This window comes from Dendrobates tinctorius, unplaced genomic scaffold (genome assembly GCF_039654945.1).
Source record: "Dendrobates tinctorius isolate UK_male_01 unplaced genomic scaffold, ASM3965494v1 ptg000324l, whole genome shotgun sequence".
Lineage (NCBI taxonomy): Eukaryota > Metazoa > Chordata > Amphibia > Anura > Dendrobatidae > Dendrobates > Dendrobates tinctorius.
Genome location: NW_027361991.1, coordinates 325104 through 350844, shown reverse-complemented (window position 1 = coordinate 350844; position 25741 = coordinate 325104). Strand labels below are relative to the sequence as shown.

General features: G+C 43.6%; 1 protein-coding gene across 1 annotated transcript in view; it reads right to left on the bottom strand.

Moving 5' to 3' along the window:
* The window catches only part of LOC141074121 (uncharacterized), a 95179-nt gene that overhangs the window by 16060 nt on the left and 53378 nt on the right, over positions 1-25741 (bottom strand). Inside the window, exons 6-7 of the mRNA XM_073561652.1 lie at positions 6211-6270; positions 5960-6125 (exon numbers count right to left, since the gene is read on the bottom strand). Of these exons, the coding sequence (XP_073417753.1) occupies positions 5960-6125; positions 6211-6270 (226 nt within the window). The remainder of the gene's footprint in view (positions 1-5959; positions 6126-6210; positions 6271-25741) is intronic.

Here is a 25741-nt window from a genome sequence, read left to right as displayed (position 1 = left end):
GACCTCTGGCATCAACATGGCATTTCCGGCCACAGAACTGCCGCTCACTGGATTTTTTTTCTTTTTCGGACCATTCTCTGTAAACCCTAGAGATGGTTGTGCGTGAAAATCCCAGTAGATCAGCAGTTTCTGAAATTCTCAGACCAGCCCTTCTGGCACCAACAATCATGCCACGTTCAAAGGCACTCAAATCACCTTTCTTCCCCATACTGATGCTTGGTTTGAACTGCAGGAGATTGTCTTGACCATGTCTACATGCCTAAATGCACTGAGTTGCCGCCATGTGATTGGCTGATTAGAAATTAAGTCTTAACACACAGTTGGACAGGTGTACCTAATAAAGTGGCCAGTGAGTGTATATATATATATATATATATATATATATATATATATATATACATACACACACACATACACACACACACACACATGTCATTGATGTCACTGAGGCTGCACGGAGTCCCCGGCTGACCGGAGGTGATCTGACAGCGTGGGAAAAACTTCCAAAACTTTCCCATTCTTATTAGTTCATCTCCGGTCAGAAGGGGAGCCTGCGCAGAGATGAATTCATTTACAGCGGGGCCGGTAGCATTAGCACCGGTCCCTGTTGTAAACTAGTTAACCCCTTGTGATGGATTGCAGCGGGGGACCTGACTGAACGGCGGAGAGGTATGGATATTGTTGGTTTTTTATTTTTTGTTTTTTTTACAGGACAGAACAACAAGGGATTCTGTTGGATTAGCAGAATAATAAATTGTGTCAAAAACTTTTTTGTTATGACGTTAGAAGGGTTACAAGTTGACCAGCAATTTCTCATTTTTCCATAAAATTTTCAAAACCATTATATTTAGGGACTACATCACATTTGAAGTGACTTTGAGGAGCCTGTATGATGGAAAGTACCCAAAAGTGACACCATTCTAAGAGCTGCACACCTCAAGGTGCTCAAAACCACATTAAAAAAGTTTATTAACCCTTCAGGTGCTTCACGTGGAAGGAAAAAATGAACATTTAACTTTTTCTCCACAAAACTGTTACTTTAGTGTAATTTTTCTGTTTTCACAAGGGTAACAGGAGAAAATGCACCATAAAATTTGTAGTGTGATTTCTTCTGAGTATACACCAATACCCCATATGTGGTGTAAAACTACTGTTTGGGCGCACGGCAGGGCTCAGAAGGGAAAGAGAACCATTTGAGCTTTGGAATTGGCTGGAATAGATAAAGGATGCCATGTCGCGTTTGGAGAGCCCCTGATATGCCTAAACAGTGGAACACCCCACAAATGACACCATTTTGGAAACTACACCGCTCAAGGAATTTATCTGGTGAGCATGTTTCACAGAAATTTATAACGTTGAGCTGTGAAAATAAAAAAAAAACAAATTTTTACCACAAAAATGTTGTAGCCCCATTTTTTTATTTTCACAAGGGTAACAGGAGAAATGCCAAAATTTGTTGTGCAATTCTTCCAGCGTATTCAGGTACCCCATATTTCTTTGAAAATGACTGCTTTGGTGCATGGCAGGGCTGGAGAGGGAATGGAAAGCGAATGTGCATTATTTTGGCTGGAATAGCTGGTGGGACGATGTCACATTTGAAGAGCCCCTGACATGCCAAACAGCAGAACCCCCCACAGGTGATCCGATTTTGTAAATTACACCTCTCAAGGAATTTATCTAGGGGAGTAATGAGTATTTTTATCAATCAGGTGATTGACAAACCTGTATAACATTGGGCTGGGTAAATGAAATATTACTATTTTTTTTCCACTAAAATATTGCTTTGACCCCAAGTTTGCAATTTCCAAAAGTGGTAATAGGAGAAAATGCACAGTACAATTTGTTACGCAATCTCTTCTGAGTACATAAACACCCCATAAGTGGAAGAAAACTACATTTGAGGCACAGTGAAAAGCTTAAAAGGGAATGAACTGGTTAGAGAGGGCCATGTCACATTGGCAGAGCCCTTGGGGTTTGAAAACAGCAGAAACCCCCCATAAGTGATGCCATTTTACAAGCTACACCTCTCAGTGAATTCCTAGGGTGCAGTGATCATATTGACAACGCAAGATTTTACATTTTCACATGGGGAAATGAGTAAAAATGGTGCCAAAATGTGTTAGGTGTCGGGTTCCTGCAACCACACAGCAGGAATCCAGAGCCTTGCATTCGGCGGTCACCCATTCTCCATCGACCGCTCAGTAGCCTGCACAGCAATCCCGGCGTTCCAGACGCCCTGCTCAGATCAGCTCTGTGGATCTGGCTGTTGCTGCCACCTCTGGGCCAGCAATAGCAGTGCAGGCTGCTCAGCAGCAAGTCACTCCAGAGGATAAGTCCTCCCGTCGTGCTACTGGGCATGCTCACGAGATGATCTCCCATTGGAGATCGGGAGTCACATGCTGAGGTCCTTCTCGTGATCTGATTGGTCCATCTCATGGATCTGGAAGCTTCCGGAAGGTCCCGGCTATAAAAGGTTTGCATGGCTGCTCGGCCATGCGCTAGTATAGACTTTAATTGCTATCTGTGTGAATGATGATGAATGCATGTGCCTGAGAATGACTCATTAAGATCCCCTCCCTCTGATATTACGTGTGGTTAGGGACTTAGTCATAGAGTCAGCACCAGTCAGTGGCACGCTACAGGCCACAGTTCACTTCTAACAGAACTAGCGTCCAACAGTGCGCCCCCTCTTTGGCATTGTCGTATTGCGGCTGGGTCGGTCGCCGTGCTGCAGTCAGCAGCACTGGTTGTCGTCCGCGGTAGCGACGCCGCACGCACGGTAGGTCTAGACGGACAGTGACCCTGAGTCTTGGGCCTAGTCATGTGACCATATACTGTGCGTGCACACCGCTGAGACCTGTGAAGTCAACAGGCTCGGCATCTATGTTTATGCCGTAGGCATCTCTGTGATATTAACAGAGCTCACCAGCGCATGCCGGGTGACGTTCAACCCGTGTGTGTCATACCACCATATTGTGCGTCTGCCATTATATAGCAACAGTGTAACACCTCTGCACGGTGGACCTCGGGCGGCGAACGCACTTTCTATTTTATATTTAGTGCGTTCCGCCGTCCCTAACAAAATGTGTCACACAATTTTAGCTAAACATGGCTATACCCCATATGAGGTTGTGCAGTACTGCTTAGCCACAAAGTGTGATTCAGGAGGGATGGAGTGCTATTTGACTCTTGGAAAACAAATTATTGTAGAATATTTTACAGACTCTATATATAGAGGCCCTAAATGCCAGAAGAGCAAATCCCCCCTAAATTGACCCCATTTTGGAAATACCACCCCTCTGGGGTGGATGTTGCTGAGAGAAAATTGCAAACTGCCGTTGTCGTGACCAGTATGTTGCAGTGACCAGTTTGTTATAGTGACCAGTACATTATGCTCATGCTTCTGGAGGCATGCACCTGTAAATTAGGCTGGCTCTCATCGCTACAGAAATGCCAAACGTGGTTTTGGCACCCTGTGGGGCTCAGAAGGGAGCGGGCATTAGGATTTGTGAGAACAGAATTTGTTGGATTTCTTTTGGGGAGCCAGAAGCCCTAAAGCTATTACAGAGCCTTTGTACTACCAGTAACATGGAAGTCCCCTTTTTTGTGAATTGAATTGATGCTTTTATTGGGAGTATTTTACATAATGCTTGGGATCACATTTATCTTGCGCTCTATGCTAAGCACTCACGTTGAGGTTTCCAATTAAATCTCGGAGTGACGTGATTCAGTTGAAATCCCTGAGTGAGGCCCTCACTATAATGAGACAGAAGAGTTACTCTGGACTCAGTCTGGCCTCTGTTCAGCCTTGTCCGTCTTTTTAGAGGTGCACAAATCACATATTTCAGAGATTTACATGGAAACCCTGGTGTAAGCGCTCATCGTATAGTGCAGGAAAAATGTGAGCTAAGCATTACTGTGATCTTTGAGAGGCAGAATGAACAAATCAGCAGCAGGTGAAGAATTTTTTAAGTCATTCCTCATGCGGTATAAGTGATTAGACAACTTTATTCTTCAGATTGGCGCGGTTACAGTGATACCAAATGTATCGGGTTTTTCTGTTTGGCAGCTGTCACAAAATAAAAGACGCTTTTTTTAGAAAATCAAGTTTTTGCATTGCCATATTTAGATAGCTATAATTTTTCCACATTTCTGCCGACAGTCATGTGAGGGCTTGTTTTTTGTGGGACAAATTGCCGTTTGTCTTGATACCATTTTTGGGCACATGGCATTTTTTGATCGCTTTCTATTCTGATTTTTGGGAGACAGAATGAACAAAAGCCAGCAATTCAGGAATTGTTTTTTTTATTGCTGTTCCACCAGTCATAAAATTGATAAGGCAGCTTTATTCTTCAGGTAAGTACGATTACAGCTCTAACACCAGTTGGAACACTGAGCAACAGTCCAGTTCTTTTTCTCCTTTGCCCAGGTAAGACGCTTCTGGTGTTGTCTATTGATCCTGAGTGGCTGGACACAAGGAATGCGACACTTGTAGCCCATGTCTTGGAGATGTCTGTGTCTGGTGGCTCTTGAAGCAATGACTCCAACAGCGGTCCACTCCTTGTGAATCTCCCCTAAATTTTTTAATGGCCTTTTCTTAACAATCCTTTCAAGACTCGGGTTATCCCGGTTGCTTGTGCACCTTTTTCTACCACACTTTTTCCTTCCACTCAACTTTCTATTAATATGCTTGGATACAGCACTCCGTGAACAGCCAGCTTCTTTAGCAATGACCTTTTGTAGCTTACCCTCTGTGACATCGGCGGTTATGCCCGCCGATGCCCCTTCTGCTGCGGCGCGCGCTGCAGAGTTTCCTCACCTGCGCGCTCCCGCCCGGTCACGCGCCCGCCGTCCACTCGTCCTTACGGCGGCTCCTGGCTCCCGCCCCCTGGTTCACGCCCGCCGCCTTCCGCGCTCTCTCTCCTGCGGTGGGCGGCGCTGAGGGGCGGGCTTGGGTGACGCACTTCCGGGGGTTGCTGTACTTCAGGCGTCCTCGCTGTTAGGAGGACGCCTGATGATTGTGTAGTTTTTCTGCACCCTCTGGCCTCTACAGTTCTCCTGTAGCTTAACCGCTTTCTGCCTGACTCGCCCTGTCGCCCCCTGTCTCGTGTCTCCCTTCCCTTCCAGTCTGCCTGGGCGCTGCCTTCCATCCCCGGTGCCGTCCTCAGTCTCCAGTCCGCCTTGGTCTTTCCACTGCCTGTCTTCCGTATTGTTTCTGTCCCGTGCCACTGGTCCCTGCTCGTTTTTCGCACCGTTGCCTTCCCTGTCCTTCTGTCCGTGGAGCCGTCCCTCTTGGTTCCGGCTGTCGCGCCTCCGTCCTCTGTGGTCCTGCCCCAAACGATCCCTGTATAGGGGTCGGTCTTCACCTGGTGTGCTCGGCCCAGGGGCTCCGGATCCGCGATCCAGAGGGTCCACTCTCTAACTTAGTTTTCCCTCTAGTATTACACCCTCATTGTGGAGTGTGTCAATGACTGCCTTCTGGACATCTGTCAAGTGAGCAGTCTTCCCCATGATTGTGCAGCCTACTGAAACAGACTAAGAGACCCTTTTAAACGCTTAGGAAGCCTTTGCAGGTGTATTTTCTTAATTATTCTAATTTACTAAGATAATGACTTTTAGGTTTTCATTGGCTGTAAGCCACAATCATCAATAGTAACAGAAATAAACAATTGAAATAGATCACTCTGTAATTACTCTGTATAATATGAGGTTCACTATTTGTATTGAAGAACTGAAATTAACTTTTTTCATAATATTCTAATTTTGTGAGAAGCACCTGTATATTTTTAGGCTTAATGTCCCTTAAATCTTGAGTAGGATTCTAATCAGTAGCTTCTTGGACAAATATCTTGAAACATCTCACTTTTTCCAGTTTCTTCTCACTACCTACTTTCTACATTCAGGATTCGCACATTCATACTATACAACACCAAGTTAAGAAGGTTAGCGGCACACTTACTAGCACTGTAGACCTGTTTCCTTCTGTATCACACATTGACCTTCATTGCAGTCATGGTAGTTCCGTGATGACGGATCACAGTGAAAAATGCAGATCAGACCTTCAGAAGTGATCACTTCTGTGTAAAACTCTTGAAGCTCAAGCTGAATTTCTTCTCTACAATAGTCTGTAAGAACCATTAAAAATGTTTATACTAACTAAGCTAAGTAAAGAGAATAATTCAAAGGTAACAAAAATTGCTTCATTCTTACCTTTTATTTCCTCTTCTGTAACGTTTCCATATGTATTATCATATGCATAACATGTCACATCTGCAGGAGTAAGCACAGAGAGCAGTTAATGGTTGTGTCACATTGTAAAGCATCACAGAGCTCCAGATCTCCACTTCACAGAACAATGGAACTGGTAAAGTTCTGGCTGCCTAACAGGGCCGGAGTAAGATTAAAAAACAGCCATGCCACATCGACCCACCAGCCCACGCACAATATAGCCTTTCCCAGATGACAAAAATAAAGTGGAACATTCCCATGACATTTTAGTTGTCACAAGGCCCAACACTCTAAAGGGGTTGACTGGAAATTCTGAATTGGGAGGTAAATAGGGATCAACTAACTTGTTCAAAAAAAGTTCGCCAATCTCAAATTTGGCACGAACGTAGCACATTCGGATTCATGTTCGGTTTCCCATTTTTACTCAAAGTTGGCAAAATTCTTTCACAGATCGGTAAATTATCGCATTTCCATTAACCCTTTTGTTTTCATTTGTCTACTTTGTCTAGGATAGTGCTGCTGAAGAGATGAGCGGGGGATGTGTTTTATGATTGGACGGGGTGTGTCTAGCTCAGAGAAATGGCGGAGTGTAATTTTTTTTTCTGTAAAATCTTAATGTGTGTACAATCCGGCAGCCAGTCAGGGAGCAGAAACCATCCACAATGTAATTATATAAGGTCATCTGTGATTAGCTGCCAAAGTCACATGTCCCTCTCAATATAAAAAATGGACATCTTATTTTGCTGGCATAATTTTCTCAGTGTAACAGCACAGAGAGGCCGATCCTGCTGCTGCAAGCAAACTTGCATTTAATTAGATAGGATCCTATCCTGTGTGAAATCAATCTTCTAGCATCTAATTTTGATTAGTAAATGGGGCCTCCTTAATCCTGGCTGCAACAATTTTAGCATAAACTATTTGGATTAGGAATTAGGGCCTTCTGGCTGAACCCCAATATTAGGCCTAAAGATTTTAATGAGCAAATTGGGTCTCCTGATTCCTGTCTGCAACACAGTATTATCCCAAATGATTTGAATTAGCCAACAGAGCCTCCTGGATGAACCCCTATATTAGGACTAACGATATTGATGAGCAAATGGAGCCTCCTGATTCCTTACTGCAAAACAGTTTTATCCCAATGAGCATTTGGGGCCTCCTGATTCCTCACGGCAACACAGTTTTAGCCCAAAAGATTTGAATGAGCAAATGGGGCCTCCTGACTGCAACAAAGTTTTATACCAGGCAATTTGGTTTGGCAAATAGGGTCTCCTTGATGAACCCCAATATTAGGCCTAATAATTTTGATAAGCAAATGGGGCCTCCTGATTCCACATTGCAAAATAGTTATAGCCCAAACTATTTGGATTAGCAAATAGGGTCTCCTAGCTGAACCCCAATATTAGGCCTAACAATTTTGATGAGCAAATAGGGCTTTCTGATTCCTCACTGCAACACAATTTTAGTTCAAACAATTTGGATTAGCCAATGGGGACTTCTGACTTCCACACAGTTTTAGCACATCTAGGTCTAATTAGGATTCAGAAGTGAATAAGGGAAAAATTTACAAACACACAATATAAAATATAAAGAATAATAGATAATATAATAATCACATTAATGTGTATACAAATGTAACAAAATATCAATAAGTGTGATTGAACCAATCCCCCAAGGAAAGGATGGCAGACCATCCGGTGTCGACAAACAAAAAAATTACTCAAAGGTGGATAAAAATAGGAAATCCCATGAGATCAAACAAATATACAACATGAATGATGATAAAATAAAGAGATGAGAAATAAAAAATAATAATGAATGGCACAATCTTTATAAAAATAAAATTGCCTTTATTAAAATATTGGCACAACAATTAAGTGCATTAAAAATGTACATATGTATATATATAAAATAAAACAGAAAAATGGATAATGACATATACAAACACATTAGCAATATACTAATGGAAAATGGAAAAAACATTCCATAGCAAGCAAGGCTTCATTAATAATCCAGGTAGAAAAGTGCATGTGTAAAGTGACACAAAAATTGCATGAAAAAATTCATAAATGAGCCAAAAGTGCAAAAGTGCAACTGTGTAAATAATACTAATCGCCCTAAGGCTGTGCAATACAAAATGAAATACCTGTAAGCCAATGAACGCTATGTGAATTGTATAATGACGCACCCCGACGCGCGTTTCGGAAATAGAATCTCATTCGTCAGGGGGATAAGTGTGGTGTGGTATAGACAGACGGTTTATTTATAGGGAAATCAATTATTTGCAAAGTATCACTACAGCGCATGTACCGCTAATGAAACCCGGAAGACAAAGGCTAATCCAGGTCATGTGATTAAGTACTTCCGGGTGTTGTCAGACGCCCTTACCATGCAAACCAATATATATAGCTCGCTATTCGACAATAAAGAATGGCATACATAAGCCCAAGCAGTGGCATATTGCATAACATGTGTTAAGGATACAATGATCATATAATGAGGGAAAACACAGGCAGAGAACAAAGCGGCGCATGCGCAGACATGGCAACGGCAAATGAATGGCCGCAGGCGATAAAACCGCCGCCTCCATGCAAATGACCGATGCCAAGGCAGCGCACGCGCACAGTTCAATGCAAATGACTGCCTCAAACAGCTCATATGCCACTACTAGAACTGGGACGTACAAGTCAAATGATTTAAAAAGTTGTCAAACACCGTTACCATGTAAACCAATGCATATAACTAAATGCTCGTTAATAGGATGATATAAATAATGGCACGCATATCAACTAACAACGGCATATTTAATGGCATACGCCGGTGACACAATGCACATATAGTGTGGAAAAAACTGGGCAGAGAACATAGTGCGCAGACGTGGCAACACGGAAACTTAATGTTAGCAAACGATAAAACGCTGCCGCCACACAAATCGCTGATGCCATGACAGCGCATGCTCATAATGCAATACGAAAGACTGCCACAAACAATTGAAGAAAAAAAGGGAAAATAGATAATAATAAAAATAAGTGATTGTGTACATGCCATAACTAAATACTGATAAATATAAAAAATGTGTGTGACAGAAAATAACCATGCATATAATAATAATTCATGCAAATTACGAAAAAAAAAGTGATCAAAAATAATGAGTGTGAAAGTATATATAAAAACACATAATGATGATAAATAGTGCCACACAAAAATGAATATATAAGATACAAAAATAATATATGGCACATCTTCATTGTTGCCTCTGTCCAAAGGTGGAATAAATACGATGATCCACACAAAAAACCACGTCCATCATAACTATAAAATGAAAATAAAAATAAGATTATTAAAATGCACAAAAATAAATTAAAAATTTATAAAAAATTATAAAAATGGAATAAATGAAAGACTCTCATTGAGACCAAGTGGGGACATGGTACTTAGTGTCCATATCCACTGTGTCTCAAGTTGCGCAAGCAATTTACTGACATTACCCCCTCTGTCCCCCATACACACCATATCGATACCAGTGACCCTCAATAATGAGGAGTGACAGTTATGGTGTGTTTTAAAGTGTCTAGGGAGGGTTTTGAGTGAGGAAATGTCTTCAACATCGACCGCTGCCCTTATGCCTAGAACATGCTCCCGCACCCTCACCTTAAGCTGGCGAGTAGTGAGGCCAACATAGATGAGGGGGCAGGGGCATGTGGCATAATAAATGACAGCCGTCGATGAACAGGTTATAGATTTCTTGATTTCAAACACGTGAGCGTTGTCAGAGCTGTGGAAAGTATTAGCCCTGACAATGTTGGGGCAAGCTATACAATGTCCACATGGTTTGCAACCCGTGGTTTGTTTAAGCTGTCTAATAAAATTGTTGACTGGTTTCTTGACATAGTGGCTTTTCACTAAGCAGTCACCTAAATTGCGTGATCTCCGAAATGTAATATTTGGATAATCACCAATATAATTCGCAATAATTGGATCTGCCTTCAAGATAGGCCAAAATTTTTTTAAACAAAATTTAAGTTGTTGATTTTGGCCATTAAAATTAGTAATGAATCTAACCACTTCTTTAGAATTTGATTTAGCTTCATTATTATCATATAGCACACTATGTCGGGATTGATGCCTTGCTCTATTAAAAGCCCTTTTTATGGCACGTCGGCTATAACCACGCTCAATAAATCTTAGTTTCAAAGATTCAGCTTGTTTTAAAAAATCTAATTCTGTAGAACAAATGCATCTCAAGTGTAAAAATTGCCCGATTGGGATAGAATTGATTAAACTGCCGTTTGTTTCCTAAATAAATCAGTTTGCAAGCAATCGTTACTATCCCTCACCACACGGACATCCAAAAAGTCAATGGCCTCACAACTACACCGAAAGGTAAGATGCACATTGATATCATTCGAATTAAGTAATCCAATGAATTTAGATAACTTGTCGGAGGAATCTTGCCAAATAAAAAAACACATCGTCGATATAGCGCGTCCAAAATGGAATGCTATCAATCGATGTATAGTTGCCGGATAAAAACAGGTCCCTCTCCCACAGACCCAGGAACTGGTTGGCATACGATGGGGCAAAGGAGGCACCCGTCGCTGTTCCCTGGGTCTGTAAGAAGAAGGACCCCCTAAAAATAAAAAAATTGTGACATAAAGCAAAATCTAATAAATTAATAAAAAACACAATAAATGAGCGTGAATAAGATGAATGTTGTAAAAAATATGATACAGCGGCGATTCCATCGGCATGTTTAATATTAGTATACAAAGACTCCATGTCACATGTGACTAACGTGGAGTCCTTATCACTGTGCATACCATCAATCTTCTTAAGAAAATCACCGGTGTCCCTGGTGTAAGATGGGAGGGATGTAACGAAAGGTTGCAAAATAAAATCAATATATTTATTGACATTTTCCAGAAAATTGCCTCTTCCTGATATAATTGGTCTGCCTGGTGGTGTGTTAGAATTTTTGTGTATCTTGGGCAGCAGATAAAGGGTGGGAATGGTGGGCTCTTGAATTAGTAAGGACAGAAAAAGATCATTAGTAATTATATTATCATCTCTAGCATCCTGTAGAAATGATTTTAACTCCACCTGAAATTTTAATAGAGGATTAAACGTTAACCTCTTATAGCATTCATGGTTGTTCAACTGGCGATATGCTTCAGTTTCGTACATATCCTTAGGCCACACCACTACATTTCCACCCTTATCCGCTTGTTTATACACAACATCCTGCAGACCAACCAATCTCTTGAGGCTCAATCTTTCCTCACCACTCAAGTTGTCCATATATATTTTTGGTGTGATGTTCTGCAATTCCCTACTAACTGTCTTAACAAATACAATTCATTATTGAGGGTCACTGGTATCGATATGGTGTGTATGGGGGACAGAGGGGGTAATGTCAGTAAATTGCTTGCGCAACTTGAGACAGTGGATATGGACACTAAGTACCGTGTCCCCACTTGGTCTCAATGAGAGTCTTTCATTTATTCCATTTTTATAATTTTTTATAAAATTTTTTATTTATTTTTGTGCATTTTAATAATCTTATTTTTATTTTCATTTTATAGTTATGATGGACGTGGTTTTTTTGTGTGGATCATCGTATTTATTCCACCTTTGGACCGAGGCAACAATGAAGATTTGCCATATATTATTTTTGTATCTTATATATTCATTTTTGTGTGGCACTATTTATCATCATTATGTGTTTTTATATATACTTTCACACTCATTATTTTTGATCACTTTTTTGTTTCGTAATTTGCATGAATTATTATTATATGCATGGTTATTTTCTGTCACACACATTTTTTACATTTATCAGTATTTAGTTATGGCATGTACACAATCACTTATTTTTATTATTATCTATTTTCCCTTTTTTTCTTCAATTGTTTGTGGCAGTCTTTCGTATTGCATTATGAGCATGCGCTGTCATGGCATCAGCGATTTGTGTGGCGGCGGCGTTTTATCGTTTGCTAACATTAAGTTTCCGTGTTGCCACGTCTGCGCACTATGTTCTCTGCCCAGTTTTTTCCACACTATATGTGCATTGTGTCACCGGAGTATGCCATTAAATATGCCGTTGTTAGTTGATATGCGTGCCATTATTTATATCATCCTATTAACGAGCATTTAGTTATATGCATTGGTTTACATGGTAACGGTGTTTGACAACTTTTTAAATCATTTGACTTGTACGTCCCAGTTCTAGTAGTGGCGTATGAGCTGTTTGAGGCAGTCATTTGCATTGAACTGTGCGCGTGCGCTGCCTTGGCATCGGTCATTTGCATGGCGGCGGCGGTTTTATCGCCTGCGGCCAGTCATTTGCCGTTGCCATGTCTGCGCATGCGCCGCTTTGTTCTCTGCCTGTGTTTTCCCTCATTATATGATCATTGTATCCTTAACACATGTTATGCAATATGCCACTGCTTGGGCTTATGTATGCCATTCTTTATTGTCGAATAGCGAGCTATATATATTGGTTTGCATGGTAAGGGCGTCTGACAACACCCGGAAGTACTTAATCACATGACCTGGATTAGCCTTTGTCTTCCGGGTTTCATTAGCGGTACATGCGCTGTAGTGATACTTTGCACTTAATTGATTTCCCTATAAATAAACCATCTGTCTATACCACACCACACTTATCCCCCTGACGAAGGAGATTCTATTTCCAAAACGCGCGTCATTATACAATTCACATAGCGTTCATTGGCTTACAGGTATTTCATTTTGTATTGCACAGCCTTAGGGCGATTAGTATTATTTACACAGTTGCACTTTTGGCTCATTTATGAATTTTTTCATGCAATTTTTGTGTCACTTTACACATGCACTTTTCTACCTGGATTATTAATGAAGCCTTGCTTGCTATGGAATGGTTTTTCCATTTTCCATTAATATATTGCTAATGTGTTTGTATATGTCATTATCCATTTTTCTGTTTTATTTTATATATATACATATGTACATTTTTAATGCACTTAATTGTTGTGCCAATATTTTAATAAAGGCAATTTTATTTTTATAAAGATTGTACCATTCATTATTATTTTTTATTTCTCATCTCTTTATTTTATCATCATTCATGTTGTATATTTGTTTGATCTCATGGGATTTTCTATTTTTATCCACCTTTGAGTAATTTTTTTGTTTGTCTAATTAGGATTCAGCAAGAAGGCCCAATTTGCTAATCTATTTTTTGGGGCTAAAACTGTGTTGCACTGAGGAATCAGGAGGCCCCATTTGCTCATCAAAATCGTTAATCCTAATATAGGGGTTCATCCAGGAGGACCTCTTTGCTAATCCAAATCTTTTGGGCTAAAACCGTGTTGTAGTCAGGAATCAGGAGGCCGTATTTGCTAAGGCCTCTTTCACACTTCAGTTTTTTGCATCAGTTATAATCCGCCAAAAAGGCGGACAAGCGGATCCGTTCTCAACTGATGTGAACGGATGGCACAGGATCCGTTTTCACACGGATCCTGAAAATGAAGAAATTTAAAGGAATCGCTGGCCGGAGAGAGAGAGAGAGAGAGAGAGAGAGAGAGAGAGCACCCAGAAAGAATTTCGGGTTAAATGAGTGTCTGGAGGATCCGCCAGAGAAAAAAACGTTACAAGCTCCGTTTTGAAATCTTTGAGGATGGTGACGGACAGCAACTTTTGGCGGATCCTCACAAAAAACGGATGCAACGGACAGCAATCCGTCACAATCCGCCATTAATGCAAGTCAATGGGAAAAAAACGGATCCTCAAAAAAAAATTGAGGATCCGTTTTTTTTCAAAACCTGGCGGATTGTGACTGATTGTAAAGAACGGAAGTGTGAAAGGGGCCTAATCTGAATCATTAGGTCTAAGGCCTCTTTCACACATCAGGTTTTCGGCGTCAGGCGCGATCCGGCGCTTTTGACTAAAACCGGATCCGTCGAAATGCAATGCCGGATCCGGTTTCCCCCCCATTGACTTGCATTAGAGCCGGATCGAGCCGGATGGCCATGCGTTTCATCCGATTTTCGCCGGATCCGGCAATGTGACGCGAACCGGCGTCTGGAAAAAACGGAGACTGTAACGTTTTTTGTCTCTGTCGAAAAAGCCGGACACGCCGGATCCGGTGTGTCCGGCTTTTTCATACAATGAAAGCCTATGAGCGCCGCAATGCGCCGGATCCGGCGACAGCCGGATCCGGCGGCCGGATCCAGTTTCTTTGGTCTGAGCATGCTCAGTAGCTCTGCCCACAGGACATATATAAAAGCAAGACAATGGGACCCTCAGCCACACCCAACATGCCACCCAAGCCAAGAACCAGGAGCAGGAGAAGGCAGCAGACATCTGCAGCAGCAGCACCATCAGCACCACCCCAAATGGAGCAGCATGCTGAACAACGGGAGGGGAGTCCAGCAGCAGATGAGAGACGGTAATTATCAAATCCCCCATTCCTCCAAACTAGGGCTATGGAATATCAAGATATTCATTGGCCCTTTGTTTCTCTTTAATCAACAGCCGCCCAATAGATGCAGCAGCAGCAGCAGCAATGGCAGCAGCAGAAACACCACCCACAGCCATGGAGTCTGGCCATGAGGAAGACAGCACATCTTCTGGGAGCCCTCCCTCGCATCGTCAGCGTTTGACGGTAAGTTTTTATTTCCAAAATCCATCATCTCTGTAATATATGTCTATTCATTTCATTGCCTTTTATTTCAAAACAGGAATCACAAGATGAAGAGGAGCTCCCAGAAGAAGAAGGAAGGGGTGGACAGACACTTGGAGTGGGCTCACAATTGGTAAGTTTTTTGCATCAAACGCAGAAACACAACATCACACTACACACAACACATAGAAAACAATGTTCTGCAGACCACACACAGCAAACAAATGCCTACATCCAAAGACATAACATTTTTTGTTTTCTTCTCTAGTCTTCCCAATCTGGTGCTCGGCCAAGAGGTCCTCGCAGTGCCTCCCAGGGTCGTCGGCGACAGCAACGCGGCGGTCACCAGCGTGTAAGTATAAATATTTTTGCTTTGTTTTTTTGCACTTTTTATTTCATTTCTTTTGTGGAGGCTAATTATGTTATTTTTGTCTTTTTCTTTAACAGCCTTCACAGCGTGCTCCCGACTCTGACGGTGAGGATGGAGGGATTGATGTGGACCACCTCATCGATCTCGTCAGAGAAAGGGAGCCGCTCTGGAATATGGCTGACCGCCGCCACGCTGACCTGATCGTTACCCGACGACTCTGGGAGGAAATCTGTTCGCTCCTTGTGGACCGCTGGGAGGACCTCGAAGCTCGGGCCCAGATTAAAGAGCGTAAGTATATACAGTACCGGTTGCTTGATTTAAACCAGTGTTTCCCGAACTCCAGTCCTCGTGGTCCCCACGGATCATGTGTTCAGGATTTCTATTTACTTTGGAAATCCTGAAAACATGACCCCTGGGGACCATGAGGAGTGGAGTTTGGGAAACACTGATGTTGTATACTAACCACTTTGTCCTTTCTCGTTTCAGGGGAGAGAATTGTGAAGCGGTGGCGGTCTGTGAGGGATCGTTTCAAGAAGGAGTTCAATAAAGAGATGAGGGCCCCGAGTGGATCTGGAGGACGCAGGAGCAAGTACAAGTACGCACGAGCCCTGTCGTTCCTCCGGGAGACAATGCTCACCAGAAGGTAAATATTACACACCACATGTGACAAAAAAAGTTTAGATGTAACTTTTTTTTTTCAGCCAGGGCCATACCATGTCACTATTTTAATTGTTTTTTTTTCTCTTTATTCCACAGCACGGTGAGCAGCACTCGGGAGCCTGCACGATTGGACCCTTCTGAGGCGATCCCTGAGGAGACCGGCACCGAGGGACACTTCGACCGCCCCGGTACATCTGCACCTTCCCAGCCTTCCCACACATTCGACCCATCTGTCCCATCCACCAGCACAGGAGCATCGTGGCCGCCTACATAACATGAAGCTGCTGGTGAGGAGATCGCTTTCCCTTTACCCCACCCTTCTGCCCCTGCCACCTCTAGTACACCTGCGGGTACTGGGCGGCAGCGGCAGAGGGGTCAGGAAAAGACTTATGCGCCAGAGTTCTTGCATCTGAATGCATCTTTCCAGAACTGTCTAAAAGTCTTGTCAGAGCAAATCTCCGCAGGCTATCAGCAGATCAACTCCAGCATTCTGGAGGTGAAGACACTTCTGCAAACCATGCATTCAGATGCAAGATCTTTGCCAAACCACACCTTTTTCAGGTCTGTTGTGGAGCGCATGGAAATGCTCTCTCCTGCCCAGCAGATGCATGTAATGCATTCATGCCACGCTGCTCTCCAGCAAGTTACCTCCCAACCTCCTCCTCCCACCACAGTAGTTCCTCCACCTGCACCCCCTCCAGCCACTTTCCATCCTCCCCCTCCTATTACATCTACACCCCCTCCAGCCACTTTCCATCCTCCCCCTCCTATTACATCTACACCCCCTCCAGCCACTTTCCATCCTCCCCCTCCTATTACATACCATCCACCTCCCCAGCACCATCCACCTCCCCAGCACCATCCACCTCCCCAGCACCATCCACCTCCCCAGCACCAGCAACCTCCCCAGCACCAGCAACCTCCCCAGTACCAGCAACCTCCCCAGTACCAGCAACCTCCCCAGTACCTGCAAACTCCCCAGTACCAGCAACCTCCCCAGTACCAGACATCTCCCCACTTCCAGCAACCTGCCCCGTACCAGACATCTCCCCACTTCCAGCAACCTGCCCCGTACCAGACATCTCCCCACTTCCAGCAACCTGCCCCGTACCAGACATCTCCCCACTTCCAGCAACCTGCCCCATACCAAACTCCTTCCCCATACAACTTGCCATCAACATCATCTGCTCCTACAGTCCCTGCCCAACCCTCCACTCCACCACCCACCACCTCTTCTGCTTCCCACATGTCCACCCATTCTGTAGTTTTTTCCACACCTTCACCTCTAACTGTTCCTTCCCCACCACGATCTCAGTCCTCTCTCCACACTCCCAGTGTCGAAGTGTCCCGCAGCCCCTCCAGCAGTATTTCCACCACACACTACACAGATTTAAGATGTGTGTATTTAAATAAAAATGACCAGTTTTATGGTTTCAAAGCTTTATTAAACAAGTTTATTAAAATTTTTAAAAAGTTTACTAAAAAAAAATTTTTCAATAAAAGTTAAATTATTTTACACTGGTTGTCTGTCATTTCTTTCTGCGGCGAAAAAGGTTAAATACAGGGTATTTAAAAGGTGAAATGGTATTCAAAACTAGGTATATAACTGTGGGTAAATTTTAGCTTTTTGCCACAGTTGTGTTCCTGGTTGTGTTTGAAGCAAAGTATTTCACCTAAAAAGTTGTGTTTATTGTTGGTGATTTCCTAACAATGTACACAACTTTTGTTAAAAGGTGAAATACTTTGCATAAAACACAACCAGGTACACACCTGTGGCCTAAAGCTAAAAATAGAGACCATGACAAGATAGCCAACTTTGGTTGGCAAAGGTATATACTGTTGGTACAGAAGGTACACAAGTTTGGTTAGGGCACAAATCTTTCACACTCTGTCATCCTGCCAGTGTACTCTGCCTTGAGGTGACATAAAGTATAGTGCAAAATTGTCCCTCATTACTGAAACCGTCATAGAACTTCTAGTGGTAATGTCATGGTAATCTTGCAAGGTGGTTTCTTCAGAGGTGTCCTCAATGGAAATGGGTTCCTTGCAGATAACAAAATTGTGGAGTACCACGCACGCTTTGATCACCTCGTCCACAGTTTCTGTCTTGAGGTTGATCGCAGTCAATAGGACCCGCCATTTGGCTGTCAGAATACCAAAGGTACATTCAACCATTCTTCTTGCTCTTGTGAGGCGGTAATTAAAAATGCGTTTTGGTCTTGTCAATCCTCTGCTAGAGTACGGTTTCAAAAGGTGTTCTGACAGCTGGAAGGCTTCATCCCCTACACAGACAAATGGCATAGGTGGACCAGATGTTTACGGCAGCGGACTAGGGGGTGGGAACTGGAAGGTGTTTCCATACAGTTTACGCCCCATGGCAGACAGTTTGTAAACTTGAGAGTCATTGGAGCGGCCATAGGCCCCAATATCAACCGCAATAAATTTGTATTCCGCGTCAGCGATGGCCATGAGGACAATTGAAAAATATTTCTTGTAATTGAAATATTCCGATCCCGATCCAGCTGGCTTTACAATGCGGATATGTTTCCCGTCCACAGAGCCCAAGCAGTTGGGAAACTGACATATCTGTTGAAACTTGTCAGCAATTTCAATCCACCTCTCTGTTGTGGGCTCTGGTAAAAACTCTTCAGCTAAGGAGTCCCACAGTGCACGGCATGTGTACTTCACAATTCCAGATATGGTGGAAATCCCGAGTCTGTACTGGAAATGCAGTGACGAAAGGGATTCTCCAGTTGCAAGAAATCTGCGGGGAATTAAAAAACAATAAATTAGTTTTAAATCACAGCATTACATACCAAAACTGAGCTATTAACACTTGGAGATACAAACTACCACCAACAAGATTGCAGTGAAAGTGTGCTCTGATGCGATCACATCCAATAAATGTGGCTTACCTTAAAGTCACCATCAGACGCTCTGCGGGTGAAACAGAGAAGCGGCAATAGGTGTCCGCTTTTCTTATGAGGTGTGCAATGCGCTCCACCAAGTAATCAAAATTCTCCATTTTCATCCTAACATATCCAAAAAATTTATCCGGGTTTCGTCGAAGGTCCATAGAATCATAGAATCATAGAATCGTAGAGTTGGAAGGGACCTCCTGGGCCATCTGGTCCAACCCCCTGCTCAAAGCAGGATTCGCTAAATCATCCCAGTTAGATGTCTGTCCAGCCTCTGTTTGAAGACTTCCATTGAAGGAGAACTCACCACTTCTCGTGGCAGCCTGTTCCACTCATTGATCACTCTAACTGTCAAAAAGTTTTTTCTAATATCTAATCTGTGTCTCCTCCCATTCAGCTTCATCCCATTGCTTCTAGTCTTTCCTTGTGCAAATGAGAATAAAGTTGATCCTTCTACAATGTGACAGCCCTTTAGATATTTGTAGACAGCTATTAAGTCTCCTCTCAGTCTTCTCTTTTGCAAACTAAACATTCCCAAATCCTGCAACCTTTCCTCATAAGACAGGGTTTGCAGACCGGTCACCATTTTGGTCGCTCTTTTCTGAACTTGCTCCAGTTTGTTGATGTCTTTTTTAAAATGTGGTGCCCAAAATTGGACACAATATTCCAGATGAGGTCTGACCAAAGAGGAGTAGAGGGAAATAATTACTTCACGTGATCTAGACTGTATGCTTCTGTTAATACATCCTAGAATTGCATTTGCCTTTTTTGCTGCTGCATCACACTGTTGACTCATATTCAGTCTGTGATCTATTAGTATACCCAAGTCTTTTTCACATGTGCTGTCACTTAGCCCTATTCCTCCCATTCTATATATGCTTTTTTCATTTTTATTGCCCAGATGTAGTACTTTGCATTTCTCCCTGTTAAAAACCATTCTGTTAGTTGCTGCCCACTTCTCCAGTTTATTTAAATCTTTTTGAATCCTCTCTCTCTCTTCTCTAGTATTAGCTATCCCTCCTAGCTTTGTGTCATCAGCAAATTTAATCAGTTTACCCTCAATTCCTTCATCTAAATCGTTGATAAAGATGTTGAACAATACAGGGCCCAGGACAGAGCCCTGTGGTACCCCACTTGAGACATTCTTCCAACTGGATGTGCAGCCATTTACGACCACTCTTTGGGTCCGATCACTAAGCCAGTTATGAATCCACCTAACAGTTGCCTTGTCCATTCCATACTTAGTCATTTTTTCAATAAGGATTGTATGAGAGACTTTGTCAAATGCTTTGCTGAAGTCAAGATATACTATATCTACAGCATTTCCTTGATCCACCCAATCAGTAATACCGTCATAGAAGGAAATTAAATTAGTCTGACATGACTTATTAGTTACAAACCCATGCTGACTCTGTTTAATCACTTCATTCTTATCCAGGTTTTGACATACATGTTGTTTAATAATTTGTTCAAAGATCTTTCCTTGTCCATGCAGAGTGTAGAATAGACCCCACTCGTCATTCTCTTGGCTGTGATGGGGTGGATCCACAAACGTCGTCTACGATGCCTGATGCGCTGCTGTTTCGCTCTCTCCATCTCCAGAACAATCACCCTCAAACGATTCGCCTCCGCTATAAAATCCGCCAAATTCTTCAAAATATTTCCAATGACAACATCCATCTTCGCCAGTAACTTGCTCTTCTCTCCAACCTGCACTTTCTCCTCTACAACCTGTCAAAGAAGGGCTGTAGGAACATGCTATATATAGTTTTCCAGTAGCCAATCCCGTTCGGAAGGCCACAAGGGTCAATTTTAAAAACCGGATCCGGCGTAATCCGTCGAAAAACGGATAGAAAAACGGATGAACCGGATGAGACGGATCCGGTTTTGTCTGTCAAGAAAAAGACGGATCCGGCAGAAAACCGGATCCGTCACATCCGGTTTTACAAAACATTTGCCGGATCCGGCGTTCCGGCACGACGCCGGATCGCGCCTGACGCCGAAAACCTGATGTGTGAAAGTAGCCTTAGAGTGTTGTTCAGGCACACTAAGAAAATAAATAGTGATTGTTCATTTAGTGACATGTGACTGACAGGTGTGGGACAAAGGTTGTGAAACGGCAGGTTAAAAGAGAATAACGGTACATACCACATGAGTGGGAAAAAGTGAGGCCTTTGTGGAAGGGGAAATAGGCTTGGTGTTTGACGTGTACATGGGTTAGGTGTTAATGTTAATGAAAGCTCAACTGAACAAACACTTTCTCATCCTATCCAAAGAGCACTGACAACATGTTACTGGACAGGGCACTCGACTCCCTTTCTTTGGCAGCTGTACAGCATTAAGCCTTGCAGATGAGGCTCAGAAGGAGCATGTGCTCCAGTGGATGGCAAGCACTGCATCAAGTGGCCTCTTCTCCTCTTCCTCCAACATATCACACATGGTACAATCCTCAGAGGTGGTACCGCAATCACCCTTGTTTCTCCCCACATCACAAATTTCCAACCGCCCAACTGACTTTGGGGAACCACATATGGGCCAGTCTGCAGAACTGTTCATACATTCTATTCCTTGGGCATCAGAGGTCTCCTCCAAAGATTCACAGAACCCAGAGGAGGAAAGCATCTGCACCAATGCCCAAGACTTTTTCCTGTTGGATCCGTGGCTGGAAGAAGTAGGATCCGAGCAGAATCCAGACCCACGTCACCAGACTTTAACCTCCGGGGATGGAGGTGATACTGATGACTCAGATACCAGGTGCGCATGCGGACTGTACTGTGCTGTCGGAGAAGGAAGAGAGTGACTCTCAGCATGTGGAGTAGGAGAACAGAGAGGATGACTATGAGGTAGGTCCCATTTGGTGTGAACCCAGAGACAAACAGCTGAGTAGCTCAACAGAGAAGGTGGAGGAGGAGGAAGAAGAGGAGGTTACAATGTGGCTTCTCGCACAGACACTGAGTACTGCAACCATGACAAGCACTGCATCCTCATCCACAACTGTAGCTGTGGCCAGCACTGGTCATGAGTCTGCAGTTCGCAGAGACAGGAAGATTTGCCTAGCCTGGACCTTTTTTGAGAAAGCAAAGAATGACCCAACTCATGTTATCTGCCAACTTTGCAAAAAACAACTCAGTAGAGGCAAACATTGCAATAATTTGACTACTACATGCATGAACCGGCACATGAGCGATCAACATGCCTTATAGTCTGGGAATTTAGCTGTTGCATGAGATATCGTATCAGGGCTCCCAGCAAAGAAGGCTTGCACTACTCCCTTATTCACTAGGTCTTAATTGAAAAGTCCATTCAAAGCTCTAAATGCTGGCTCAGACCCTGATATCTCATGCATGGCTCATGGCTGACTGCTTCTGTGGCATTATAAAATCTTCTACTGTGAGTCAACTGATCAGTCAACTACTTGTGTAAGGCTAGTTTCACACTAGTGTTTATGAGCGCAGCGACGGCCTGCGCACGGCCGCCGCTAAGCCCCGCCCCCTGCCGCACCCCCGCCGGTAGCTCCGCCCACCGGCGCATGACACTGCATGTGCCCTGCGTCCCCTATCTTTATCACAGGGGGCGCAGGCCGTGCCCAGTATGCGTTTGGCGGCGCATGCGTCCTTTTGACGGTGCGCCGACCTGCGCCAAACGCAACCTGCTGCAGTTTGGTTGCGTCGGCGCACCGTCAAAAAGGCGCATGCGCCGCCAAACGCATACTGCGCATGGCCTGCACCCCCTGTGATAAAGATAGGGGATGCAGGGCGCATGCAGCGTCATGCGCCGGTGGGCGGAGCTACCGGCGGGGGCGCAGCAGGGGTGGGGCTTAGCAGCGGCCATGCGCAGGCCGTCGCTGCGCTCATAAACGCTAGTGTGAAACTAGCCTTACTTTCCTTACATTTTTCTACCAAGAGTACTCTATTAAATTCATGTTTGTGCTACTTGAGTGTGGCTGGGAAAAATATGGGCTGTTGCATGAGGTACCAGGGCTCCCAGCAAAGTAGTATTACACCGTTCCATTAACCTCCAGGTCTTAATTGAAACTTTAATTCAAAGTTTTAAATGCTGACTCAGACCCTGATACCTCATTCATGGACCATGGCTGACTGCTGCTGTGCCATTAGCAAATTTGTACTGTGGGTCAATTGATGCCAATTCTTTTGGTGTCTGGCCCTAATTTTAGCTGTTTGAGAAGCTTTTTGTCACCTTTTAAGGTATTGTGTTGGTTTTGCCTCTTGTCAGGAAATATGACGAAATTCTTATTGTTCCAATTAGGCTGTGTGCACACGATGCAGATTTGCAGCGGATCCGCATCGTGATGTACAGTAGCCTTAAAATCAATGAAAAAAAAAAACCGCTGTGCAGACGCTGCAGATTTTTCCGCGCGGTTTTCCTGCGGTACAAAATCCGCAGCATGTTACTTCTTTTGTGTGGTTTTCCATCTCCCCTGTCACCAAATCCGCAGGGGGAAAAAAACCGCAATGGAAAACCGCACAAAAACTGCAAGAAAACCGTATGAAAAATGGAAGAAATCCGCAAGAAAAATGCAGGTCATTTGACCTGCGAATTTCTTCCATTAAGCGCGGAAAAATCCGCAGGGCTAAAAAGTACGTCTGCACTCAGCCTTACACCTACAGAGCTTCGACTGCAGCTCCTTGGCTTCTGAATGATATGCGGCCCCTTCCCCCATTACGTTTGAGTAGTGTACACCCGAAGCTACACATCGCTGCAGCACCCAACCACTCCTCCCTTCTGGAATGTCCACTCGCCCCCTTCCAACAGTTACACACGCTGATGAAATGAAATGAGACCGTGGTATGCTGACAGCACAAAGAGCAGTTTCAGTTTACAACCCTAACTGGTTAAAAGCTGTTCCTTAAGCACATGTTTTCTTTGTTCCTTCAAACTGGAATATAATAATGCAGATTGAGCATAGAGGCTGGAAATGAATATATTTGGAATCTACATCCTTTAAGCTATTCACCACAGTGCTTTTGGGCTTCCATCTCCAGAAACTGAGAAACGGTCATATGCTTCCCAATAACACTTAGTTATACGATGTTTAGTGTCAAATGAAGGCTAATTTCGTAATACGAAAAATGATAGTCCTGCCGTCACTCTACGAGCCTCTCAGTTATGGAACTTATAAGTCTTCTAGTACTTTTCAAAAGGGGAGTACACTCCCTAGCTCTGCCCACAAAAGTGAGGTCACTGAAGAGAAAGTATAAGGCTATGATACCCAATTAGGAAGTCACCATTTTGCCGGCTAGGGAGCTGTACTGACTATTTTTTCTTGTGGATGGTGCCCCTCCCTCCTCCTCCACATGGCATGCCATTGACTGAAATGCTCATCCTTTAATCCATTTTTATTTTGTAATTGCCTGTATATACTGTAACTTGTCTCGTTTGTAACATTTTTTTTTATAGTTTTGTAAACACTGCCTATATTTTCAGGAGTAAAGCTATAAAATTTACTAGTTTTGTTTTCCTTGCTCTATAATCATATAGCCAAGTCCTCCATGCTAAAACTACGCTACCGTGTGGGTTGGCTCCTGACCCAATATTGATTTTTATGTAGAACGAGAAGCTGGTGGTAGCAAAGTATTCTGGGGTATTGGGGAGACCCTGGCAGTGATGGAACAGAGGTTTAATGTGTGTATTTCCTGCCAGAGACTGGGGATATACATACCGCCCTCACTGCAGGGCAGCCTTTCTGGTGACTACTTATCCTAGGTGTAGTTCCCTGACTGACCTGAGGGTAAGGGGGGCCCCAGAGAGCTGCAAGTTCCAAAAACCGAAACTGAAGGTGGAAACAAAAGTTATGGGTGGTTATATGACCCACGACCACTAATAAATAGTAAATTTGTGACAATTGGTGGGAAATAATAAATCTCTGATGAACTGGGGGAAACTACACACCCCCGGTTCATGACACCCCTCATTGAATTTAATGGAGTACTGGTAAGTTCGACAAACAGGTTCAGCTAATATCGGGATATTCGCCAAGCTGAACCAAACCGAACATTGGAAGGTTCGCTCATCTCTAGAAGTAAGCAGCACATATTCTTTTCTCCTCTAGACTCCGGAGAGAGTGGACATGCCTGTCTGCTCTCTGCAAGATGGAAGGATAGAGGAGATAATAGTGGTGCCGTGCTACTGGCAGCCCATTGCAGCAGCAGCTACTAATTTGTTTCTTTCTGTTGGACTTTCTTTTGGACCCTGGGAACTTTGATGGAACCCTAACTTTAACCTTGGATTGATGGATGTTTTACACCCTGTTGATCGCACTGTGGATATTTTGGACCCTTTCTTTTGAACCGTAGGAACTTTGATGGACCCCTGACTTTAACCTTGGATTGATGGATGTTTTACACCATGCTGATCACACTGTGGATATTTTACACCCTGCGGATAGCACTGTTCCTGCATGACGGACCATTGTGTGAAGGTGCCCTTGGACACGCAGCTCTGGATTGGCACCCGAATCTGCCACTACTACGTACATCACCCACAGGTACATGCAGCTTCTAAATGGATACATGTGATGCACAGTTAGACATGAATCTAATACAGCCTCTGTCAGCCATAGTTCTGCAATACACACAGCTTCTACCTTGGTGGTTACTGAAGCAGCCATCTGTGTACAGAGGTGGATACTGGACACAATCAGTCACGGTGAGGACTGGAGCAAAGGACACGGTCACTGATCTGCTGGCAGTTCCTATGCCCATCACTAAACATGTTGTGTATTCAAGAGATCGACTTCTTGAGCTGAGCAGGTTGAAGCCTTCTCCAGCTGTGGCCATACCACAGGTTCCTCGTGAAGTGTGGCTACCTTTCAGAGGCTGCAGAGCAGGAAAAAAGTCCAGGAGAAGAAGGTTTAAACCAGCAGTACCATCAATCATCGTGTGTAAC